The sequence below is a fragment of the Pongo pygmaeus genome, chromosome 18 (genome assembly GCF_028885625.2).
Source record: "Pongo pygmaeus isolate AG05252 chromosome 18, NHGRI_mPonPyg2-v2.0_pri, whole genome shotgun sequence".
In the NCBI taxonomy this organism is placed as follows: domain Eukaryota; kingdom Metazoa; phylum Chordata; class Mammalia; order Primates; family Hominidae; genus Pongo; species Pongo pygmaeus.
Genome location: NC_072391.2, coordinates 81,206,071 through 81,231,407, shown reverse-complemented (window position 1 = coordinate 81,231,407; position 25,337 = coordinate 81,206,071). Strand labels below are relative to the sequence as shown.

The 25,337-nt window shown below is 54.1% G+C and overlaps 1 protein-coding gene across 4 annotated transcripts in view; it reads right to left on the bottom strand.

Moving 5' to 3' along the window:
- OSGIN1 (oxidative stress induced growth inhibitor 1) overlaps positions 1-25,337 on the bottom strand; it is a 38,496-nt gene that overhangs the window by 2,883 nt on the left and 10,276 nt on the right. The window contains exons 1-6 of one of the 4 annotated variants that reach the window (XM_063654138.1): positions 13,606-13,676; positions 13,216-13,319; positions 5,740-5,838; positions 4,091-4,227; positions 2,727-2,918; positions 2,415-2,506 (exon numbers count right to left, since the gene is read on the bottom strand). In XM_063654138.1, coding sequence (XP_063510208.1) covers positions 2,415-2,506; positions 2,727-2,918; positions 4,091-4,227; positions 5,740-5,806 — 488 coding nt within the window. In that variant the 5' untranslated portion in view covers positions 5,807-5,838; positions 13,216-13,319; positions 13,606-13,676. Of the gene's footprint in view, positions 1-2,414; positions 2,507-2,726; positions 2,919-4,090; positions 4,228-5,739; positions 5,839-10,134; positions 10,292-13,215; positions 13,320-13,605; positions 13,677-25,337 lie in introns of those variants that run through there. The other 3 variants (XM_054452627.2, XM_063654137.1, XM_054452628.2) reach the window with 3 other exon arrangements.

Genomic DNA, 25,337 nt, shown 5'->3' with positions numbered 1-25,337 from the left:
TAAGCATTCGGGGAAGATTTGCTGGGCTGGGGGTGCTCTCTCGCCTTTGGGAATATTGTCAGGCCATGTAAAAGGATGGTTTTGAACCCTGTGACTTCGCCACATGAAATGCTTGGGATACAATGTGAAAATGCGAAAGGAGCCTATAAGAGGCTGTGCTTACAAGCGAAATCTAAGTTTCTGGCTGTCTACTAACACATAGCTACACAAACCTGGAAGTCTTCCTGCCAAACATGCAGAAGAGTCTTTGCATCAAAGAGATAGTGAGGCCTGGAGGGGGACGCCTGGAGTGCCTGCCGCTGGGGACACAAGCCTGGTCACAGCCCTGGGGGCGGAGGAAGTAGGGCTTCCCGAGAGGCAGACTGCACCCAGGTATCTGCGCTGGGGCAGCTTCTCATTGAGTGGACGCACCCCAGGAGGAGCAGGGACTGGAACTCCTTTATTCAGTGATTTAAACTGTGAGAGGAAAATCAATCCTGGGGCCCTCAAATCACTAAGTTAAAGGAAAAGTCAAGCAGGGAACTGCGTAGGGCAAAGCTGCCTCCCATCCTACTGAAAGTCTTCCCTCTGCTCACTGAGATAAATGCACATCTGATTGCCTCCTTTGGAAAGGCTTATCAGAAACTCAAAAGAATGCAACCGTTTGTCTCTCACCTGTCTGAGACCTGGAAACGCCCTCCCTGCTGGAGTTGTCCCGCCTCTGGACAGAACCAATGTCCATCTTACATGTAGTGATTGATGTCTCAAGTCTCCCTAACGTATACAGCCAGGCTGTGCCCCGACCACTTTGGTACATGTTATCAGGACCTCCTGAGGCTGTGTCATGGTTGTGCGTCCTCAACCTTGGCAATTAAACTTTCTAAATTAGCCGGGCGTGGTGGCTCACGCCTGTAATCCTAGCACTTTGGGAGGCCGAGGCGGGCAGATCACGAGGTCAGGAGATCGAGACCATCCTGGCTAAGGTGGTGAAATCCCGTCTCTACTAAAAATACAAAAAAACAATTTAGCTGGGCGAGGTGGCGGGCGACTGTAGTCCCAGCTACTCGGGAGGCTGAGGCAGGAGAATGGTGTGAACCTGGGAGGCAGAGCTCGCAGTGAGCTGAGATCACGCCGCCTCCCTCCAGCTACTCGGGAGGCTGAGGCAGGAGAATGGCGTGAACCTGGGAGGCAGAGCTTGCAGTGAGCTGAGATCGCGCCACTGCACTCCAGCCTGGGCGACAGAGCGAGACTTCATTAAAAACAAACAAACAAACAAACAAAACTTCCTAAATTAACTGAGACCCGTCTCAAATATTCAGGGTTCACAAATCATTTCTCTAGGGTGGCCATGATGGGGCAGGAAGCCAGATGGGGAGAAAATACCCCAGGAGTGAAAGGGCAGGGAGAAGTGTGGGTTTGGGGTGAGCTGTTTTCCTTCTGCATTTCCAATAACCTGCGTGACCTTAGGTGAGTTAATTTACCCAACTTGTGGGCTCATGGTTAAGGATGAAACTCACCTGTAGCAAAAGCATTAAAAAAAAAAAAAAGAAAAGAAAAAAGAAAGTCACCCTATTAGCTGACCCAGAAAGATTGTTCTAGGCCAGGCTCAGAATAGAGGGAGGGGCTGAAGGGAGACCACAAGGACTGGGGGACCTGTGCCAGAGGCACGGGGCAGGGCGTGGGGCTCAGGGGCCAGGTGTTACCCCCTCCTTAGAGGCTGTGGCACTACAGGGAGGCCCAGTTGGGGGCCATGTGACAGGGTGGTTTGCTGCTTGCCCGGGACAGGGAGTCCTTGGGCGAGCCCAGCTCTGCTGCTCACCCTCATGTGGGGTGGACAAGTTCTTTCCCTATCTGAGCCTCAGTTTCTCCCTCTGGAAGAAGAGGAAGACAGACCAGATGCACTCTGAAGCCCCTGTACCTCTGGCTCCAGGGCTCACTGTGGGGGGCCTGTGAAATCCCCCAAATCACTAAGCTAAAGGGAAAAGTCAAGCTGAGAACTGCTGAGGGCCAGCCTGCCTCCCATTCCATTCAAAGTCACCCCTCTGCTCACTGAGATAGATGCGTATCTGATCGCTTCATTTGGAGAGGCTCATCAGAACCTCAAAAGAATGCAACTGTTTATCTCTCATCTACCTGTGACCGGGAAGCCCCCTCCCCACTTCCTGCCTTTGCTTCAAGCTGGCCCACCTTTCCAGACCGAACCAATGTACTTCTTACAAATATTGATTGATGTCTCATGTCTCCCTAAAATGTATAAAACCAAGCTGTGCCTGATCACCTTGGGCACATGTCATTAGGACTTCCTGAGGCTGTCACGGGCGCGTCCTCAACCTTGGAAAAATAAACTTTCTAAATTAACTGAGACCTGTCTCAGATTTTCTGGGTTCACAGGCCCAACCTTCCGTGTCCCCCAAGGCGTTCCGGGCCGGCCTCACCTTCGCTTCTTCTGCATCCAGTCCTTGACCTCCAGGTCCGGGAGCCCCATCCACTGGCCTTGGCTCAGGGTCACCATGGAGCCTTCGATGGACTGCAGGGAAAGGAACCCTTTGGTCCAGGCCTCTGCTCACCTGAACCCATTTGGGGCTAGAGGGCATGGGAGGCCTTTGCTGGGGCTGGGTAGAGGGAGGAGGGAGAGGCAGGGTTGGGGGGTGGAGAATGAGGAAAGGGAGATGCCAGAGTCCCAGCCCCAAGTAGGGAGAACAGGGGAGAGAGCCCCCCACAGGAAATGCCCTCGCTGCCGCACTCACGTGCCAGGCTCCCCCGGGGAGGTTCCGGCCCAGAACCACGTGGGGGATGGCGTGCTCCTTCCGGTGCTTCCAGGTGAGGACTGACTTCATGTTTCCCCCAAAGTCTGTGTCCGGGCGCAGAAGGGCATCAAAGAGCAGGGCCACGGGGCTTTGGGATCGGCCTTCGAGGCCTTCGGACAGGTAGTCCAGGTCCTGGAGGGGGGCATAGGTCAGAGGGGCTGCTGGAGGAGGGCGGGGTCGTCTTCCCAGAGCCTCAGGCTGGGCAGGAATGTGGGGACTGGGGCCGGGCCATTTCCCTGGCACTGGAGGGTCTCAGAGAGATGCGCACACTGGGGGCGGTTTGAAGCTCTCATTTTGAGGTCTTTCTAGGAGGCCAAGGGCCCCAGAGTACAGACCAAATGGGCAAGCTTAGATGAGACTGGAGCGATTGCCTGGTCCTACATCCCTACCCTAATATCAGCGTGGTCAGATCAGCTTGGGAGGTGCTGCCTCTTAACAGCAGATAACACAGATGGGTACATTAAAGGCTCTGACAAGTCCTGCAGCCATCATTTACCTGTTTAATTTTGTCAAACCCAGTGTGTCCCTGTTTTACTGGAGTGTGGACATTTTTCTCTGTATATTATACTGAGGAACTAGTATTCTATAGAGAGCAGTTTGAAAAATGCTGATCTAGATCAAATTGTCGAGACCTATTTCCTCATCTCCAACTCAAGGGCGGGAAGGGAACAGGAGGATGTACGCTGCCTGATGAGGGAGGTCGACAAGGGGAGGTCGTGGAGGGGCACAGTGGAAGACAAGGGGTACAGAGGGAGGATTTGCAAACCCTTGTGCGCAGGAGGTAGTGGGACTGAAATATCTGTGGTGGAGCTTCTCAACGTTCGCCGCACTGACATTTGAGCCAGATCATTCTTTGTAGCTAGAACAAAGTCATCCAAATGTCAGTGGGGAAAAGGTTGAGAAATTCCACTGCAGATATTTCAATCTCACCACCCTCGTCGTCCTGTGCAGTGTTGGACATTTGCCAGCATCCCTGGCGTCCACCCTGCTGGATTTGGTAGTACCGCCACCCTGCCATGACAACCCAAATTGTCTCCAGACATTGCCAGGTGCCCCCTGAGGAGAAAAATCATCCCCTCCTTGAGAACCACGGGTCTAGGGCATAGTGAGCCCTAGACCATGTGGCATTTGTGGGTCTCCGATTTCTCTTTCACGATCCCCGTGGCTGACTTTGTGGACTCTCGAATTCTGTGTTTAGTCGTGTTTCCAGAAAACACACACTCTTGTTTTTCCCTGGGAAAGCTGTGGTAGTTTTCCAAGGGCGGGTGTGTCCTACCCAGAGCTCTGGCCCCAGGCTGACCCACCTGGTCCAGGATGGAGACCCCCGGGGCCTCGGTGAGCTTCCTCTGCAGCAGGGGGTGTGGGTGGACGGCATCTGGCTTCACGTATGGGGTGTAGCCGGAGAGCAGGTAGGACAGGCAGATACCAGAGGGGCCGTTACCTGGGGAGAGAGGGTGGAGGTTAAAGGGGGTGGCCTTTTCAGGTGGGGGACACTACTGTGGAGGGCTTTGATCTAGATGTGGCGCCTTCATTCACTTATCCCTCATTCATAAAAATAAAATATTTATTAAGCCTTTAGCCTGTGCCAGACACTGTGCCTAATAATAATTTTAAAAAGAAGGAATGAACAACTGCTGAGAGCTTACTATGTGCCAGGAATTGTACTGAGAGCTTTCACAACAGCCTCACAACAGCTTTAGCGAGGTTAGTGCCACTCTTTTCCTCCTTTTATACTTGAGGAAATGGGCACAGAGAGGTTAAGTTATTTGCCTGTGGTCACACAGCTGGAAGGTAGACGAGCCGGGATTAAAACCCAGACAGCGGGAACGTCTGACAACACGACTGAGATTCTGAGATTGCTAAGAACTAGGTCAGATGGATGAGTGAATGTAGCACAGATTGCTACGTGGCCTGGGGGCGAACTTGAGTGGTGGGTGCTCGTGGGCGCTCAGGGGTGCTGAGCCACCTGTTGGGTCTGCTGCTTGCGCGTCTGAAGAACTGCGCCGCCATCTGTGGCGCTTCCTGGGCAATTCACCAGGCACAGCCCTGTGATAGCACTTCTCTTTTTATCTGTCCTTTCCCCTCTTCTTATCTCGTCTGATTTGGAATATTACTCATATGTAGGATACCAGGAGGAACCATATGAAATCACAGGCACCCATCTGCTTTTGCCTTACAGAAATGACCATCTCATGTGGCTTAATTAGATGCCTGCATACTAGAGGTCATCTGTCCCCATTTTTTGCAGACAGAGGACAGGAATCATAAGCCGCTGCTGTGTGTCCTCTCGTGTGGGCACCTAGCACAGTGCTGGGCACAGGTTAGTCATGGGACCAGTGTGGGCTCAGGACCAGGCCTCCCTGCACCACGCCGGGTCGCCTCCAGCTGATGGGTGTGTTCTAGACCCCTGGGTTCTCGGAAGTGTGAAAAGGAATGATAGTTTATAAACTGCTAAGCCTAGCACTGGCCACATAGTAAACGCTCAATGGCTTAATTTAAAGACCACGGTAAAGAGGCCAGGCCTGGGCCAGGCATGGTGGTTCACACCTATAATCCCAGCACTTTGGGAGGCTGAGGCAGGAAGATAACTTGAGGTCAGGAGTTCGAGACCAGCCTGGCCAACATGGCGAAACTCCATCTCTATTAAAAATAGAAAAGTTAGCTGGGCATGGTGGTGGGCACCTGTAATCCCAGCTACTTGGGAGGCTGAGGCAGGAGAATCGCTTGAGCCCGGGAGGAAGAGGTTGCAGTGAACCAAGATTGCACTACTGCACTCCAGCCTGGGCGACAGAGTGAGAATTTGTCTCAAAAATAAATAAATAAATAAATAAATAATAAACCCCAAATACAAAAAAAGAGGCCAGGCCTGGACTTGTCCAGCTCCTGCCCTCAGACCTGGGGGATACCCGGAAGGCTCAGCGGAGCCCCTCTCCGGCTGGGACCTGACACTCACCCACAATGATGACTGGGAGGGGCTCTGAGCTGCTGGCACCGAGGTGGTCCTTTCCGGAGGAGCTCATGGCTGGTGGGGGGCTTAGGGCTGGCAGCAGACCTGGAGTGGGGGAGAGGGGAAGGAAGAGTCCATTTGGGTGAGGCCTGGGTGTCCACACAGCCACTTCACCTCCCAGCTAGGGTGGCGTCCTGTGGCCCTTAGGGTCTGGTCCGGGGTCCCCATGAGGCATATCTGACGGGACTCCCTTCTTGCTCTCACACAGCCTCTGCTCCAAACAGGCCGTTTGCCCCACCGCTCCCCAGTCATGCAGAATGTGCCCTCCCCTCCTCAGGCCTGGTCGCCCCAGGCAGCCACTGTCCCTCCGAGCCTCACTCTACTCTCCCATCTCACTGGGGCAGTAACAGTCCCCGAAACTCATTATCTGTCTTCCTGAGAGGCCATTCCTGCCCAACCCAGGAACAAGCCGTGCCAGGCCCTTCTGTGGGCCACAGTCCTCGAGTCCCAGTGTGGCCTGGTGGACTTTGGAGTCGTCATCCAGCCCTGGCAAGTTGCTTCCTATCCCATTCCTGGGCCTCTCTGGGTCTCAGTTTCGTCATCTGTAAAATGGAAGCAATGAGTCCTACCTCCTAGGGTGGTTGAGGGACACAGCAGGATCACAGACAGGAAGCACCTGCCTGGAGTGAATTTGCCACGGGGAAAGGGCCAGTGTTGTGGCCTGCCCCATGGGCTGGGCTGGACTTGGGGAAATGGAAGCAATGGCCAGGTTTGGGGACGTGCTGGTGAACCTGCCATCTCTGGGACAGCCGCGCCCTCTGCTGGCCCCAGGCCCAAATCGCTCAAAGGGACCCAAGTGCTGGTCCTAGAGCTGCCGGTGCCCAGAGGGGCATCAGACCTACCTTCTCCCCCACACCAGCTAACAGCGGACACCAGCCTCACCCAAGGGCCACATGCTGCCATCCTGGTGAGGCCACATGCTGCCATCCTGAGGGCCACAAGGCAACACCCTTGTGGGCACAGGGATGGTGAGCATTTGGCACTTACTCTGTACCGGGTATTTGACATGCTTTTTCTCATATCCGCCTCACACTGACCCTGTGCAGTCCTGGTTGATGTCCCATTTCACAGATGTGTAAACCAGGCTCAGAGAGAGGTTGCACAAGCTTCTCAGTGTCACGCAGCTGGCTTTGAAACCCAGGGCTCACTGGTGCCAAGGCCCTGCCAGTGCCACCACCCATGCTACTCGGCCTGTCCCTCGTGGAGATCCAGGGCTCATCCAGGTGTCACACTCAAGTGGGCGGGCACAGGGCTTGGACCACCCAGAGTGGGCAGGGGTGGGGGCCCAGGGTCACCTGCCTCCAGAATTCTTCCAGAGAAAGTGGGAATCTGGATTTCTATGTGAATGATCTGATTTGAAGAAGTGGGCAATGAAAGAACGCACAGTTTTGGAAGATCCTTAACAGGCCAACCAAACACAGCTAAGACCAGTGTGTGGCCTCTGATGTGTGCGGGGTGACAGAAACACCATCGTCCACCTCCGGGCAGGTCCCGAGGAGATGGATGAGAAACTGCCATACAGATGGGCCACTGAGAGGACCTATGTGTCGCCCCCACAGTGACAACAACTGACCTTCTCACAGCACTCTACAGTTTGCAAGGAGGTTGCATCTAAGCAGTAGCATCCAGCCCGCTCAGCAGCCTTGAGAGGTGAGCCCTGTCACCTCTGTCTTACAGGTGAGGAGAAGGAGGCTCCGAGGGTGAGGATGTGCCCAGTGGGGAAGGGGTCTGTCAGGGACCCCTGTGTGGGTGCTCTCTGCTCCCTTGAGCATAGCCTTTCTTGCCTCTGCTGGCGTGGGGGCCAGGGACAGCCTCCGTGTCCTGTCTAGGCAAGCCCGTGTGCCCAGCACCAAAGACCTCCTCCTCCCTTTCCAGAGAGAAGGAAGGTGACATCCTGCAGTCACCAGGGACCACATGGCCTCTTCATGCTCAGCTCCCTAGAAGACCCCAGGCTGCCTGCCTGGGGAGGGGATCTCAGGGTGACGCCGCCACCAATTATAATAATAGTAGTCACGAGAATAACAAAGACAGCGTGTGGCTGACATTTCCGTACTTCTGTGGAGTGGGCTGGGCACCAGGCATGATCTCAACACTTAATACATGTTAACAAATTGAATCCTTATTTAATCGGGTTGTTGTACGTACTTGGAGAGCCAGAGAGTTTCTCACAGCCCTTTATAGTTTGCAAGGTGGTTGAACCACCTCTTGCAGGCTGGGCTGGATCAGAGACCAGGCCGCCCTGCTCCAGAGCCTTCTCTGTGCCCCAAGTGCTGTGACAGCTCCTGCTGAGACCCCTTTGCCGGGTGGAACGTGCAGTGTCTGTTCCAGGGTCCCCCACTGCTCTGTCGCAGCGCTAGTGGCAGGTGGGGAGGCAGAGGGACAGCTGATGACCTGGTGTTCTGGCTGGGAAGGGATCATTTCTCATTGACCCTGGGCGCTGGGTATACCCAGAGGCCTTGGAGAACAGGACTGCGGGTCCCAGAGCACTTTCTCTGGCTTGCTCCTGGTACCTTTCTCTGGCTTTCTCCCGGTACCCTCGAATGGCTCCGGGCCCCTCAGTCCTCATCATGGTCCCCGGGAACAGCAGCCACTGGGGAGCATGGGACCTCCTGGTAAAGGGCTCCTCCTAGCAACCCACTTTGCAGATGAGGAGACTGAGGCTAGGAGAGGTGAAGCCATGCCCTGAGGCTATAGAGCCCGTGGGCGATGGAACTGATATTTGATCCCCGTGGCTGACACCCCCAGGCACCCCAGCCCCTTCACCAAACGAGTGAGCCAACCTGCTCCATCTGCCCCAGTGCGCCCGCCCTGGGCCATGCCCTGCCCCTCCTTTGTTCTTTCGGATTTTCCCACCACCCCAAGAAAGGCACTTGCAGGAGCCCCTGTTGGCCAATGAGGAATCAGAACTGGCTGCCCCTTCTCACCCTTTGCAGGCAGCAGAGGACACTGATTTACCACCAGGGCTTTGGGGCTCCAAGTCCAGGGCTCCCTCCTGGGACTGTCCTCAGGCACTTGACTAGAAGCTTCTGGATGCCACATACATGAGGTCACCACCCAGGGGCTGGACCTGAGAAGTCACTTCCTGTGCAGAGTGACACAGGACGCCCCAAAGTCTGAAGCAGCTTGATGCTGTCACTCACGACCTCGGACAAATATGCTGCCAACTTACAAAAGAGCGTTCAAAAGTTTCATTTCAATTCCTTTTGTGCTTTTTAGTTTTATGGAGTTGGAAGAATCAATTTTTAATGTTATCTTTTTAAGTCCCTTTAATTGAAGATGGCAGATGTTGATGGAAAGAAGTTAACATTAAAAATTGATGTTTCAAATTTCACAAAGGCAAACAGGATAAAAGAAATGAAAACATTTGCACCTTCGACTGACTTTTCTTTCAAGTGTGCAGCATTTGTACTTCTGAGGTTGTTAAAGCTGCAAACTGCTCTGAGACTCTGGGACACCTGTATGTCTGCATTTCTTTGGCACCTCTAGTGGCCATTTACTCATTTGCCTTTGAAGACACCCCAAGAGGTGGGTGTTCTTATCACCATTGTGCAGAGGAAGAAACGCGGGTCAGGAGGAGTGGGCGTCTTGCCCCAGGTCACCTAGGAGGGTCCAAGACCACAGCCATGTGAGAAATCTTAGTTCTGCCAAGACCCCTCCAGTAAAACAGCTGACTACAGGGAGACCAAGAAAGTGACATGAAGCCCTGGGGGGGCTAAAGTGTGAGGGGGTGGTCTGTCCGTGCAAGCGGCACCTGCCATTTATCACAGATGAGCCCTCACCCCAGTGCCGCACACCTGGAGCCCAGGATCTCCTGCAGCTTCCCAGCCTCCCAGGGGCCGCCCTCCCAACCCGCCCCACTCTTGAGCCTCCTGAGAGAAGCTAAGTCGCTGGGACCTCCGGGGGTGGGGTCTGTTCATGGGCACCCACGGGCTCTGTCCCTCCTGAGCAGGAGAAGCAGAAACCCAGAGGGCACCCAGCCTGGCTGCCCGACCCAGTGGCCTTGGAACAGCTAGGCAGTAAGCCCGGGCTGGCCACACCCCTCTTTCCTGCTAGGAGCGGCGGTCACGTGGGCCAGAGTACCCTGGGACTGTGGCCGCTTCAGCTCTCGGCTGAGGGTACCAGGCACCTGGACAGGGACACAGCTGAGGATCTGGGAGGAACCTAGGGTAGGGCAGAATCCTGCCGGGCTCCAGAGAACCCAGGGGAGGGCCTCCACTCAGGACCACCCGGGATCCCTGCCTGGCGCCAGGGCTCTGCAGACCCTCCGGTCCAGCTGGGCTTGCCACTGGTGCCTGGGATGTGCCTGATTCCCTCCCCCGGAATCTGGCCCCGGACACTCACCTGACAGGCAGTGGTGCAGCAGCCCAGTGAGCCCGGCCAAGCTGTGCACTAGGAGGGTCAGGGGATCACGGATCACAGAGTCCCCCGCGAGATCGGGACACCCATTACCCTGTGGGGATCCAAGAGGCTCTGAGAGGCCAGAGGGAAGTGAGGGTATTTCACGGGGAGGGAGGAGGCGGCGCAGGCGGTGGGCGGGGCCAGGAAAATCACTTTCATAAGCGTGAGTCAGCAGGGGCCTGTGATGAATGAACTTGCACACTGGGCGGGTGTCACGCTGCCTGCCTCATGGCCAGCCTTAAAGGGCCCCTGCTGGGCGGCCTGCCAGGGGGCCTAGGGTGGCGCTCCCTCCCAGCCACCTCCCCCTAGCCAGACCCCCATCCCTGGGGCTCAGTCTCTGGAGGAGGAACCAGTGACCTCTGAATGAGCCAGCCTGGCCTTTGCCATAAGGGAGGAGGAGAACGCTTTGTCCCGCACACAGTTAAAATAACAGTCCCTTTAAGTGGCGAAACCCCGTCCAGTTCCCGCATTCCACCTGGATTCTACTGCACCCTCCAACCCCCAAAAGCCCTCTGGCACCAGCCTGCCTGGGCTGCGAATCCAGCTTTGCCATTTCCCGCTGCAGGGCTCTCGCAAGCTGCCTTAGGGCCCGTACCTCAGTTTCCTCATCTGAAAACTGGGGCCAAGTCACAGATTGTCGCTGCCAGACTGGCTGTGAGGGTTTAAATGACATCCTTCTTGGCTGCCATGCTTAGAACTTGAAGCCTGCTCCCCGGCTCTTCTCTCCTGTTTTGTGTGGGTAGCACTGCACACCCCACACCTTGCTGTTTCTTAATTATCATTATTATTATTTTGAGACGGAGTTTCACTCTTGTTTCCCAGGCTGGGGTGCAATGGCGTGATCTCGGTTCACTGCAACCTACACCTCCCGGGCTCAAGCGATTCCCCTGCCTCAGCCTCCTGAGTAGCTGAGATTACAGGCATGGGCCACCACGCCCGGCTAACTTTGTATTTTTTAGTAGAGATAAGGTTTCACCATGTTGTCAAGGCTGGTCTCGAACTCCCTACCTCAGATGATTCGCCCGCCTCAGCCTTCCAAAGTGCTGGGATTACAGGCGTGAGATGCCACACCCGGCCTATTTCTGAACTATTTTATTGTCTCTCTTCCCAAACCAGAATGTGAGCTCTGTGTGGGCAGGGAGGTGTGTTCGTGACTGCTCTACCCAGTGTCTAGAATAGTGCTTAGCACACACAGGCGCTCAACATCGGTTAGACAGAAGGGAGGCAGGGAGGGACGGAAGGAGGGAGGCAGAGAGGGAAGGAGGGAAGCAGGGAGGGAGGGAAGGAGGGAGGCAGGGAAGGAGGGAGGGAGGGAAGGAGGGAGGGAGGGAAGGAAGAAGGGAGGAGGGAGGGAAGGAGGGAAGGAGGGAAGGAAGAAGGGAGGAGGGAGGGAAGGAGGGAGGAAGGGAAAGAGGGATGAAGGCAGGGAGGGAGGGAAGGAGGGAGGCAGGGAGGGAAGGAGGGAGGGAGGGAGGGAGGGAGGAAGGCAAGGAGGGAGGGAGGAAGCTGCCTCGGTTCACACAGGACTTCAGTGTCCATTCGCTGTTGTTTTCAGTGTTGATGTTGTTGTCGCCCTCGTCCTCCCGTCTGCCACCCCGCAGGGGTGGGGGATGGGGGTGTACCTTTGAGTGCAAACTTTAAGAGGGAGCCAAAACTAGTAAACAAAATATTTTGAGGCAATTAAAAAAAATCTAAATGAATGCAAAAAAGCCAGGATAAACCCAGACGGGTTCCAGAGCAGTGCCTTGGGGCTGATGCAAAGAGGAGAACCAGGACTTCCGATGCTTGTCTGTGTTTATAATAAAAGTTTGATATTTTTTTCATTCTGGATTTTTTTTCATGAATTTTGATTTGTAAGAACACTGCATGGACACAGTATGTATTCTGGTGATGAGAGTGCTTTGGTGCCCCTAAAATTTTGTGCCTGAGGTGATGCCTCACCCTCCTCACCCTCGTCCTGGCCCTGGTGGCCACAGCCCTGCCCTGGAGTCATGCACAGCCTGGAAGCCACAGCCCAGAGCCCCGGAGCATCTGCCGGAGGGGCTGGGGCTGGGTCCTGGTAGAAAACACCTCTGATGAGGTGAGAGTAGCAGGAACCTACAGAGGGCGAGAGAGAGAGAGAGAGAGAGAGAGCGCGAGAGCGAGAGAGAGAATGAGAATGTGTGAGCATGTGTGCACATGTGCTCATGTGTGTATGTGTGCATGTACGTGTGTGCCAGTATGTGTGTGCATGTGTGCACATGTGCTTATGTATGCATGTGTGTGTGTATGTGTGTGCTAGTGCTGGCACTAAGGGAGGGCCCGAAGGCTGGGGGTAAGGGTTTAGGGGGCAGAATGAGAAGCTGGGGTGAAAAAGCCTTAGGGAAGAGTTTAGGCACAGTTGGGGCCATGTGCACAGAGAGCCTGGAGGGCTGGGGAGGGAGCCAGGACTGAGCTGGGTCTCTCCTTCCCCTCCTCTGCTTCCCTGGGTGATCTGTGCCCAGGGCCCTGTGATCAGAAGAGCCCGGAGTTGGTTTAATGCTCTGCTGCCACTGCCTTAAAATTGTTAATTTTGACATGAACGTCCTGAATTTCCATTTAGTACTAGGCCCCCAAAATCACATGATGCGTCCAGCCTGGGGCTGTACCCTGCATGAGGCTGGGTAGGTGGGAGCTGTCTGTGGGTTCAGCCCTGGCAGGCTGGGTAGGCTTTGACGAGGCATGGTCCCCTCAGTCTCAGTTTTACCCAGGGGAAATTGGCCCTCGTATTCCTTTCCTCCCGGGGCCCTCAGTAGCAGTGCCCCACATGGTGGAGGGGCAGCAGGAAGCCCCTTGCTCTGAGCCTCAGCTCCTGGCCAGTGTCTAGCCCCACCACAGGTGTGCTGTATGACCTGGGGTGGGAAGCCTCCCTCTCTGGGCTTCTGTTCCAGCTGTGGCCTTGTGACCAACACTCTGACATTCTGAATGTGCAGTTCCAACACACCAGGACCTAGACAGCGGTTTTGAAAATGAGGGCAGGGAGGGATGCAGCTGCGGCCGACGTACCTCTTGTCTGTACTGCATACTTCCCCGGCAGCAGCCTCTCGGTCTCCACTTCCCCATCCCACGGCGCCTGGTCTGCGGCTTCCCAGTGGTTTTGAATGTGTAAACTGAGGCAGAGAGAGACATGCACCCAGGATCAGAGACCCCCCACCCTGGAGTGCTCAACTACTTAAGGCTGGGGCTTGAGAAGGCCCGAGGCTGGGGGTCTGGAGGGGAGACCCAGGAAGGAGGTGGGCTTCCCTGGACCCTGTCTCTTCTCCTGGGCTTGGCCTGGCCTTCCTCCAAACCTGCCCTGCCCCTGCTGACCCTGACCTTGTTCTAGAATTTGAAGATTTGCTGATATGGAGAACTGTGGGGCGAGACATGGACTTTCCTCCCTGCCATCTTGTTTACCTGTTAGGTGATTATTGGAAACAGAATTGCTGAGTTGCTCCTAGAAAGCTTGACTAAGACAAAGACCGATACTGTTAAAGGCAGGCAAAAGGGCGATGGTTAGAGGGGCTGTGGAGAGGGCAGGAGCCAAATGGGTCTTTGCAGGTTGACTTGAGGGGGCTGGCTGTCTTGGGTGCCAGTGGGTGCCCTGGTTCCCCTGGACCTGCCTTGTGCTCTTTAAAGCCATGAGTTCAAGTGGCTATTGAGAGCTTGCGACGTGATCCTCCAAATTCAGGTGTGCTCACAAAAGGGTTTCCAGAGGCAGCAAAAGAAGACAGAGGTTCCAGTGAAATTTGAATTTCAGATAAATAAGAAACAAACTTTTAGAATATCTTCAATATTGCACGTGACATACTTACACTAAACGTTTATTTCTTGTTTATCTGAAATTCAAATTTCCCTGGCAGCCTGTATTTTGTCAACTCTAGTTGTAAATGTAAAATACATACCAGAATTCAAAGAATTAATACCAAAAAGGTAAAATATCTTATTCATAATTTCAATATGGATTACATGTTGCAATGAAAATAAGGAAAATATCTGACATATTGGGATAGATAGAATATATTATTAAAATTAGGCCAGGCTTGGTACCTCATGCGTGTAATCCCAGCACTTTGGAAGGCTGAGGCGGGTAGATCACCTGAGGTCAGGAGTTTGAGACCAGCCTGGCCAATACGGTGAAACCCTGTCTCTACTAAAAATATAAAAATTGGCCGGGCATGGTGGCGGTCACCTATAACCCCAGCTGCTCAGGAGTCTGAGGCAGGAGAATTGCTTGAACCCGGGAAGCGGAGGTTGCAGTGAGCTAAGATTGAGTCACTGCACTTCAGCCTGGGCGACAGAGCGAGACTCCATCTTAAAAAAAAAAAAAGAATGTATTATTAAAATTAATTTCACCCATCTCTTTTTATTTTAACTTCGCTACTGGGACATTGGCAGACACACACGTGACTCTTGTTGGGTCTTTTTTGGACACTGCTGGTGTGGACTTCGGCACTGTTGCTAATAGGAGCTGGGACATTCCAGGGTTTCTCACTGAAAGCCCCACTCTGTCCCAGGAACCTCCAGGCCTGGGTAAGCCAAGACAGTTGGTCACACTGCAGTGCTGCAAGTGCCCAGGCAGTTCAGTAGAGGTGCTTTCCTTCTGAGCCTCGGTTTTCCCATCTGTGTACTGCTCCTGCCAACGTGGAGTGTTGGGGTGGTGGCAGCTGATCCGTGCAGGCTGAAGGAAGGGGCCTGGCACTGGGGAGGAGCTCACACACAGCAGCCCCTGGTGCTGGATGGCAGGCCCCCTCCGCAGGCCTCCCTCGGCCCCCCTGCAGGCTGCCTAGGAGCTGAGAAGCCAGGGCAGAAGCAGGTAGGGGTGGCCTCAGGTTGTATCCCTGGTGTTCTTGGTATCAAAATGGATCCCTGGGCCCCTGTTGGAAAACCACCATCCCTCTCTGCTTAAGAAATCCCAGAGCTATTCAAAGGGGCCTCTCTTGACTCCTCCTCATCCCTTCCCACCTCTGTTTCTTGCCTCCCTCTTCCTCAACCAGTGGCTCCCACAGCTCTGCCATTGCTGGGCACCTGCAGGCACGGGGCACTGTGAACAGAGGGTTCTTCAGGCACAGCTGAGGCTCAGAGAGGCCGATCTCAAGCCTGAGGCCACAAAGTGCGAGTGGCAGAGCTGAGGCTCGAGCCCAGCTGCAGATCTGGGCACCTCCAGGAAAAGACATACAGCAAAGCAATGAAGGAAGCCTCCTTCTTGCCTCAAGTGCAAAGGCACGGGTCCAGAAACACGGCCATGTTCGCCACGCCACGGCCTGCAGGTCCTGAAGGGCCTGCCCATGTCCACGGCCACCCACACTGTAGGTGCATTTCTTGGACCCATGCTTTAGACCTGCACACCAGTCCGGCGAGGAGGGCACGGTGCTATTATTTTCCCCACACTACAGGTGAGGAAATGGAGGCCCTGAGTGTAAGGTGTGGCCCAAGTCATGGTCAATGGCAGAGCTGGGGCTGTCAGCCCATCCTGCCCGGAGCTGTGGCATGAAGAGATCAGGCCGTTCCAGCTCATGAAACAACTAATATTTGTTTGGTGCCACAAGGTTTACAGAGCCTGTTCACCCACACTGTGTCATCGATTCTCCCCGACACACAGAGGTAGGCAGATATTTACAATGCCGATTTTAGTTTACAGACGAAGAAAGCCGGAGGAGCCTTCCCAAGGCCATAGGAAATGAAGTGGGGTAAAGGGATTCAGACTTCAGTCTGTCTGGAGGCAAAGCCACTGAGGGCACGGGTGTGAGCTGTCAGCGCCCTGCTCGGGAGAGAGAGCATCATCCAGCTCCAGGGGGTGGGGGTGCAGGGTCACTGTTGCCCCCTGAGGAAGATGGTGTCACAGCTGGGGACCCAGGGCCCAGGGAACGGGGTAGAGGGGGGTGAGGAGCCCTAGGACGAGGGTGGGAAAGGGTGGCCGCACAGGGGTGAGGCTGGGGAGGCTCCCGTGTCTTCAGGCAGCCACATCCTGTCTTCCCTGATTCGTCCCTCTTTTTTCTAAAACCCAGGGGAGAATCTTGGCGGGAGAGGGAATGTGCCTGCCGCAGAGTTCAAGTGGTCAGGAGGTCCGGCCCAGCTGTGTAAAAGCCCTCCACTTTGGCGTCAGACAAGCTGGGACTGGGCTCCGTCACTTTCGGCTGTGTGACTCCGGGCCTGTGGCTGAACCTCTCAGTGCTTCCATTTCTGTGTGTGAGACGGGGATAGCGGCACCTGCCTGCTGGCGGAGCCTCTGTCTCCGCTGCACATTGCGATCGGCTGGGGAGATTTTAAAATACACTGATGCCCAGGCCCCGGCCCAGAGGGGGTCTGACAACCCTGGGCTGGGGTATGGCTGGACATGGGGAGTTCTGTCCCAGGCAATGGCCTGGGCTGAGAGCCTCTGTCCCTGCGGCTGTTGGAGGATAAGCCGAGATGCAACCTAGAAATTGCCTGGCCTGTGGAGGTGCCACATACATCACACCCCCCTCCACCCGGCAGCCCATCTGTTTTGTAAAATACATTCATTGCCCCATTGAAGGAACAGCCACAGGTTCTAAAAGAAAAGTTCATCTTCAGAGGAGCCAGGCCAGCAGGATGGCAGGGGCCTGCTGGTGACCCTGGTTGGGGAGGGGGGGTGGCTCATGGGAAGCCCAAAGGGCCACTGAATCGGCCACCTGGAAGAGAGAACCCTGTCGGCACCTTGCTCATTCACCGCGTGCAGGATAAGCCCTTTCCCTGACTCAGTTCCCATAACACTGACTTTGAACTCAATGGACTTTGAATTTGGCGTTTCCCCTTGGGCGTTTCATGTCATTCATCCTAAGCGTGGCCATACTCTGAGCCCCCAAATTACAATCTTTTTTTTTTTTTTTTTTTTTTAGTAGAGATGAGGTTTCACCATGTTGGCCAGGCTGGTCTGGAACTCCTGACCTCAAGAGCTCCACCCACCTCAGCCTCCCAAAGTTTTGGGATTACAGGTGTGAGCCACCATGCCTGGCCCAAATTACAATCTTAAAGGAAAAAAGTCCCAGGGGAAAAACCCCCAATCGAGAAATGGTTACAATAGACAAGGAGGCATCAACTGCAGCACTAATACGAATATTAATATTAATAGTGAAAAACTGGGAGCAACTTCCGTGTCCAACTATGAGAACCATTCAGCAAACACTGGCAGATGCCCAGAGAGGAAGATGATGCAGCCTTAAGAAACAGAGTTAGAGAACTAGGCGGCAGAGGGGCAACAAGACAAGCAGATGATGAGACCGGGCTGATGCCGTGTCTGATGTGGAGGCTGCTGGGCAGGAGCTGGAAAGGAATCAGGAAGAAAGAAAGTAGCTAGACTGATTGCTGGGGCCAAGGAATTTTATGTGAGTTTTAAAAATTCTAATTTCCATTATATTTGTATAATGAACAATAATCCTAAGGAAAGGCAATTCGGTGGGACAAGGACCTTCTGTGTTTTGCTGAGTTCACTCGGTGTATCACAGATGCCTAGCACAGGGCCCAGGGCATAACGGTAGCTCCATAAATATTAATTGAATGAAGGAATGAATCCCGTTGCTTTCAGACTTTGCTGATAGACTTTTTATTTTCTGAGATGGAGTCTCGCTCTGTCACCCAGGCTGGAATGCAGTAGTGCAATCTCTGCTCACTGCAACCTCTGCCTCCCAGGTTCAAGCGATTCTCCTGCCTCAACCTCCCAAGTAGCTGGGATTACAGGCGTGCCCCACCATGCCTGGCTAATTTTTGTATTTTTAGTACAGATGGGGTTTCACAACGTTGGCCAGCTGGTCTCGAACTCCTAACCCCAGGTGATCTGCCTGCCTTGGCCTCTCAAAGTGCTGGGATTACAGGTATAAGCCACCGCGCCTGGCCAACTCTTAAAACATTTTTCAGCAGGCGTGGCTTCTCTTGGCTTTATACTGTATGCATATGGATTGACATGCCTTTCATATACTTACTTTTTATTTTTTTGAGACAGTCTTGCTGTGTCACCCAGGCTGGAGTGCAGTGGTGCGATCTTGGCTCACTGAAACCTCTGCCTCCTGAGTTCAAGCTATTATTGTGCCTTAGCCTCTTGAGTAGCTGGGATTACAGGCATGTGTCACCATGCCCGGCTCAGTTTTGTATTTTTAGTAGAGATGGGGTTTCACCATGTTCTTCACGCTGGTGATCTGACACTCCTGGACTCAAGTGATTCGCTTGCCTCAGCCTCCCAAAGTGCTGGGATTACAGGAGTGAGCCTGTCAATATGTTTACATGTTTGGTAATAATTTTGAATTGGCCAAAGGTGAATACAGAGCCCTGTGGTTCACCATTAGAGATGCTGTCTCCAGTGGGAACAGCTCTGTTACGGGAAGAGGGCTGAGTGGAAAGGATCCTGTCCATGGAGTCAGGAACTCTGGGTTGCATCTAAGCTCTGGAACTTCCTAGCTGGGTGTTCTTGGGCAAGTTGCTTCTCTTCTCTGAGCCTCAATCTCCTCATCTATATAATAGGAATAGTAATACCTGTTCCCCAAGGTGCCTTGTTGCCTGACACGTCCTAGCTCCTCCGTAAACGGTGGGTACGCCCCGCCTCTGTCCACCAAAGCCTGGGCCTTTCCCTGTGGGTATTAATCATCCAGCTCTCTGCAGCCAGTGACTTTCCTGTCATGCAGCCTGCATTTCCCAACAACTGCCCTCCAGGGCAATCATTCTGCAAGTGTGGGTCCCTGGAGCAGCAGCAGCAGCAGCACCAGCAGCACCTGGAAACGCATCAGAAATGCAGATTCTCAGGCTCACCCGAGACCCAGTAGATCAGAAGTTCTGGGTGTGGCGCCGGCCATCTGCACTTTCATGTGCCTTCTGGGTGGTTCTGATGCTGGCTTGAGTTTGAGAGCCGCTAGTGTAGGATAGGATGAGAAACTCCACCAGTGGCCTCTCTGCCTACACCCTCCTTGGGACCAGTCCATAGGCACAGCAAGAATGACAGGCATGTGGCCTGGCCCTCCTGGGGAATCCAGGGTAGACCCTCTGGGTGACAGCTTCTCCATTCCTACAGGATCCTAACCCATAAGCATGTGCTAGAATTCTGCCTGGAAGGGCTGTCAGTCCCCATGGCTGGGGTTCTTGCACATGCCTCCCTCATTCTGCAGAAAACTGGAGCCCCACCTGCGTGTCCCTGCCCCTAAGGGCCCTGCCGGTTTCCTGTGACCCAGGAGTGACAGTGGCTCTAAGGGCGAGTGCCCGGCTCCCCTGCATACCAGGAGGTCACTGTGCAGCATGAGGAGGTCTGCAGACTCCAGTCCTTTGCCCAGACTTCCATTCCTTCCTAACAAGTGTGTGACCATTCCAGCATGAGTCCCTTGCCCTCGACAGAGAGGTCGTTGTCCCTCTAGAGGGGGAAGGACCATCACTTTCCTTTTTTTCTTTTTCCCACAGCTGTTTTAAACCAAACCAAACAAACCCTGTGTGCTGCTCTTATCAGACTCCACAAACATTCGAGGCCTTGACTTCTGGCATAGGTAAGGTCAGTGACATAACTGACAGTCATGTGAGCCATGCCCCTCCCCAGACACAGGGCCAGCCCAGCCTGTGAGCATTCCGCATCTTTCTTTTTTGTTGTTGTTGTTGAGATGGAGTCTTGCTCTGTTGGCCAGGCTGCAGTACAATGACACAATCTTGGCTCACTGCAACCTCTGCATCCCGGGTTCAAGTGATTCTCCTGCCTCAGCCTCCCAAGTAGCTGGGATTGCAGGCGCCATGCCCGGCTAATTTTTTTATTTTTAGTAGACACTGGGTTTCACCATGTTGGCCAGGCTGGTCTCGAACTCCTGACCTTGTGATCCACCCACCTCTGCCTCCCAAAGTGCTGGGATTATAGGCATGAGCTGCCATGCCTGGTCCACTCTGCACCTTTCTCTGCAGAGGAGCCATAGTGCTGGGCCTCCTGGCATTCTGGGGAGTTTCCTGGCCTTTGTGCTCCTGTCGCTAGGCAAAGCAGGATTCCAGAGTCCTGTCCTTTTCTACCAAGGCTCTGATACCTGCAGAATCTGATATACTACAAATTAGACCCTGCCCTGCTCTACTGAACATCCGGCAGGGGTTCCTGCTGTCCCCAGGCCCACTCCAGACTGATGGCCCAGCACTGACAGGCCCCTGCAGGGACTGACCTGGGAGGACCTCCCCACCCGGTTTCTCTGCTCTGTCCTTCCAGGGCGTGGGCTCGCCTGTGGCCGCCTACCCCCACCTGCACTGCGCAGCTCTGCCTGGAGGCCCTTCTTTGCTTTACCTTGGTCTGGGCAGCCCTCTCTAGATTTGTCTCTAGTTTTCCACTGTCCAGAGAAGCGGGGGGAATGGAGCTTGCATCTCCGTGGCCCTGCTGTGGGTGGGGCTTGTACCAGGAACTTTGTAAGTGCACCCCTGGCTAGGAGGTTCTGAGGCTCCTGCTCTGAAAACCAGACCAGACCAGCCAAAAAGTGATTCCAGGCCGGGCGCGGTGGGTCACACCTGTAGTCCCAGCACCTTGGGAGGCTAAGGCAGGTGGGTCACTTGAGATCAGGAGTTGGGAGACCAGCCTGGCCAACATGGTGAAACCCCGTCTCTACTAAAAATACAAAAAATGATGATGCATGCCTGTGGTCCCAGCTGCTTGGGAGGCTAAGGCAGGAGAATAGTTTGAACTCAGGAGGCGGAGATCACACCACTGCACTCCAGGCTGGGTGAGACCCAGTCTTGGAAAAAAAAAAAAAAGGCATTCTGGCTGGGTGCGGTGGCTCACGCCTATAATCCCAGCACTTTGGGAGGCTGAGGTGGGTGGATCACGATGTCAGGAGTTCGAGACCAGCCTGACCAACATGGTGAAACCCCGTCTCTACTAAACATACAAAATTAGCTGGGCGTGGTGACGTGCACCTGGAATCCCAGCTACTCAGGAGGCTGAGGCAGGAGAATCGCTTGATCCTGGGAGGTGGAGGCTGCAGTGAGCCAACATCGTGCCATTGCACTCCAGCCTGGGCAACAGAGTGAGACTGCCTCTCAAAAAAAAAAAAAAAAAAAAAAAGGCACTCCTGCCGGTGTGCGCCGTGTCATGTTGCCCAGGCTGGTCTCGAACTCCTGGGCTCAAGTGATCATCCTGCTTCAGCCTTCTGTGCTGGGATTACAAGTGTTGGGATTACAAGCGTGAGCCACTGGGCCCGGCTCAGCAGTCAACCCCTTTTCTGACTTCCGTCCCATACATCAGTTGTGCCTGTTCTCGATGTTGGCATAGATGGAACCACACAGGACGTTCTCTCTTGTGCCTGGCTTCTGTGGCTCGACATCGCGTCTGTGCTGGTCACCACACTGATGTGCAGACCAGCGGTTCCCCCTTCTCACTGCTGAACGGGTCCCCTGTCTGAACACATGCAGCTCTGTTTCCCGGGGATGGAGGCTCACAGTCACCAGCTTGCTGCCGGGCCGTTCCCGTGGGAGTCTTTGTGTGCCATCTGTTTTCATTTGGGCATTTGGGTGAAGACTGAGAAGCGGCACTTCTAGGACACAGGGAAGGTGAGGGTGATGTGTATTAGAAACTGCACCCACTTTTCCAGAGGGCTGCCCCCACTGCACCGGGGTTTCCACAGCAGCCTTTCAGCATCCTGCCCCCTGCTCCCTGCTACCAAGTGGGCTTTCTACCTGCAAAGCAGGCCGCACCCCTCCCTTGCTTACAGCACTTTGATGACTGCTCGGCCTTCAGAGGAAAAGTTTAGACTCAGCTGAACCACAGACCTCCCATCCCCCAGCCCTGCGGGTCTCCCCAGCTGGACCTCTGGCTCGTTCCCACCTTGGACCTCATGTTCCAGCCGTACTGAAAGCCCACTGTTCTCTGAGGACACGCCGTTTCTGTCCTTCCGCACAAACTGTCGTTTCTGCCTGGAGCACAGGTCCCTCCCTCACCCTCCTGGGGAGAGCCTCCTTGTCTTCTAAGATCTCTAAAGCATCTTCTCACCCTGCTAACTCCTCCGAGGCCCTGACCGGCATCCTCTGGCCGCCCCCACCTGCCTCCTCGAAGCCACCTTGGTTTGGGCTGTCTGAGCACACTGGGTTTGTGTTGTCGCTGAGGATGCTGTACAGTCAGGGCAGGGATGGTGACTTTTTCCTCCCCAGCTGTGTCCCCAGAGCCCAGCAGGACAAGGAGGCCTCAGTAAACATGCAGCCAATCAGTGAAACTGAGTGTGGGTGGGCACAGGCTGAGGGATGAGTTCCACGCTGAAGGGGGCAGCAGCGTGAATTTCTGCAGATGCCTGTTCCTGTGACCATCACCCAGGGCAAGACGGGGAGTACGCCCAGCCTCCTGGAAGGCTTCCTTGGGGCCCCTCAGGTTTTTTTTTTTTTTTTTTTTTGAGACAGAGTCTCGCTCTGTGCCCAGGCTGGAGTGCAGTGGCACGATCTCTGCTCACTGCAAGCTCTGCCTCCCGGGTTCACACTATTCTCCTGCCTCAGCCTCCCGAGTAGCTGGGACTACAGGCGCCCGCCACCATGCCCGGCTAATTTTTTGTATTTTTAGTAGAGACGGGGTTTCACCGTGTTAGCCAGGATGGTCTCCATCTCCTGACCTCGTGATCCGCCTGTCTCGGCCTCCCAAAGTGCTGGATTACAGGCGTGAGCCACCGCGCCCGGCCTGGGACCCTCAGTTTTTTGACCCCTTTCTGCTTTTTGTCCCCACAGATTAGTTTTGCCTGTTCTGCACTTGACATAAATGGAATCACACAGAGTGTCCTCTCTTGCGTCTGGCTTCTTTTGATGTTGTGTCTCTGAGATTCAGCCACACTCCCACTTTGAGAGGCAAATTCCTCTGCCTTGACATGTGGCATTTTCCTTAGCCTGGACGTGACTGTTTCTCTCCCTAGACTTCTCTTCCGACTTCCTGTTTCCTTCCTCTGCCGGGGTGGAGCTTGGTCTGTAAGTTCCTGGTTTCTGAGTAGACAGGGCCTCTTCTTCTTGTTCTCCGCAAGTTATCCTTCACATTCAGGACATTTGAATTTGAATATCCTTGAAATACACGGGCCGCGGTACTGCCCCGGCACCTCGCGGAGGATTCCTGGGCAGGTTGCCCAGGGCTCCCCATGTCTGGTGCCCTCTTTGCAAACACCTGGCCTTTCATTCACTGCAAACCCTGGTCCACGCTGCCACCTAGATCCACGAGGAGGAGGCCCGGCCCCTACTCCATGCCTGCTGGGGTGATAACACAGCCAGCCACTTTGTATTTCTCAGAGGAGTGGAGTATTACGGTTTAGTCTACACGCAGCAGTGAATTCTGAAAGTGGGGTGCCAGGAGAGCAGCACCTGGGGATTTTGAAATCCAAGTTCGTGGGCACCCTTCATCCTCCCGACTCACAGAATCAGAAACACTGGTCTGACTCTGGGGCGCAGCAATCACGTTTGTTTTTTTTTAATTCGAGACAAGAGTTTCACTTTTGTCACCCAGGCTGCAATGCAATGGCACGATCTCGGCTCACCGCAACCTCCGCCTCCTGGGTTCAATTGATTCTCCTGCCTCAGCCTCCCAAGCAGCTGGGATTACAGGCATGCACCACCACGCCCAGCTAATTTTGTACTTTTAGTAGAGATGGGGTTTCTCCCTGTTGGTCAAGCTGGTCTCGAACTCCCAACCTCAGGTGATCCACCTGCCTCGGCCTCCCTAAGTGCTGGGATTACAGGCCTGAGCCACCGCGCCCAGCTGCAATCATGTTCTTAACCTCCCCCCTACCCAGGGGTTCTGATGTATGCTCAAGTGTGAGAGCTTCTGACTCCTGGCCTAGGAATGTGTCAGAGATGAATCAATCAAAATGGAGCATCGCTTTCTTTGAGTAGATGTTATCACTATTCCAAAAAATTAAAAAGAGGTTCTAGTACATGGGGCTGACATGGTCTATTACATAAGCAGGGCACCAGAGCCTCCTTGATGGATCATCCAGCTACCAGGTGGTCGCCTGGCTCAGTGCTGGCATGCAGGTCTGCCTCATGCAGAGGAACATGGTGACTGCAGGTGTCATGTCTCCCTGAGAGCAGGTGTGGGCAGGCTGATCATTTTCTACTGGCTTCCCCCATCCATTTTCTACCTCTGTCCTGCTCTGAGCTACAGGAGGCTGAGCCCCAGGCTCTGCACCCTTACGTGCTTTGGCCAGCTGGCTTCCGGTTGGGTTTGATCAATGGGTGGCTGTGACAAGAGTTCAGAGGGCGAGAGGAGCGGGTGGTCAGGACAGTGCTGTGTCGGCAAATGTTTAACAACCAGTCTTGGGGCTGGGCGTGGTGGCTCATGCCTGTAATCCCAGCACTTTGGGAGGCTGAGGTGGGCGGATCACGAGGTCAGGAGTTTGAGACCAGCCTGGTCAACATGGTGAAATCCTGTCTCTGCTAAAAATACAAAAATTAGCCGGGTATGGTGGCAGGCACCTGTAATCCCAGCTACTCAGGAGGCTGAGGCAGGAGATTCACTTGAATGTGAGAGGTGGAGGTTGCAGTGAGCCGAGATCGTGCCATTGCACTCCAGCCTGGGTGACAGAGTGAGACTCCATGTCAAGAAAACAACAACAACAACAACAAACAACCACCAGCCTTGGGGGGCACTGTGGAAAGCCCTGTTTTGCAGTGCGCCAATATCTGTTGCGTGAACACTCCCACCATGATCAATTTCACGTTACCAGTATAATATTTCTGAACAGTGGAGTTGGACAGATGTGCAGCTTTGCACTCTGCAGCACTAGTGCTCCCTGGAACACACTTTGGGAACCATGGTTAGCAGCTGGCATAAATGCCGACTGTCACCCTTAAAGGCCTGGAGACCAGGGACTTAAGGAGTTAGGGATAGTTGTTGGGGCTCAGAGGACTAGGAGGCCATGGGACATCAGCATCTCCATCTTTTGGTTCTGGCTACCCACTGTAATCACCTGAGACCATCTCCAGAGATGATAATCCTGGATTTTTTAAATTCTCAAATGATTGCATTGTGTAGGCTGGGGAGAACCAGGGCCTTAGAGCTAGGATCAGTGGGAGAGGCAAGAGGATGATGATCTTTCTATATTGCAATCTTGGGTCACATTAATAAGGGCATAGTCTATAGAATGTGGGAGGTGATGGTCCTGCTTGATTTGTCATTGATCAATGATACCATGTTCTGAGCTCCACAGCTTAATGGAAACACCAAGTCGGAA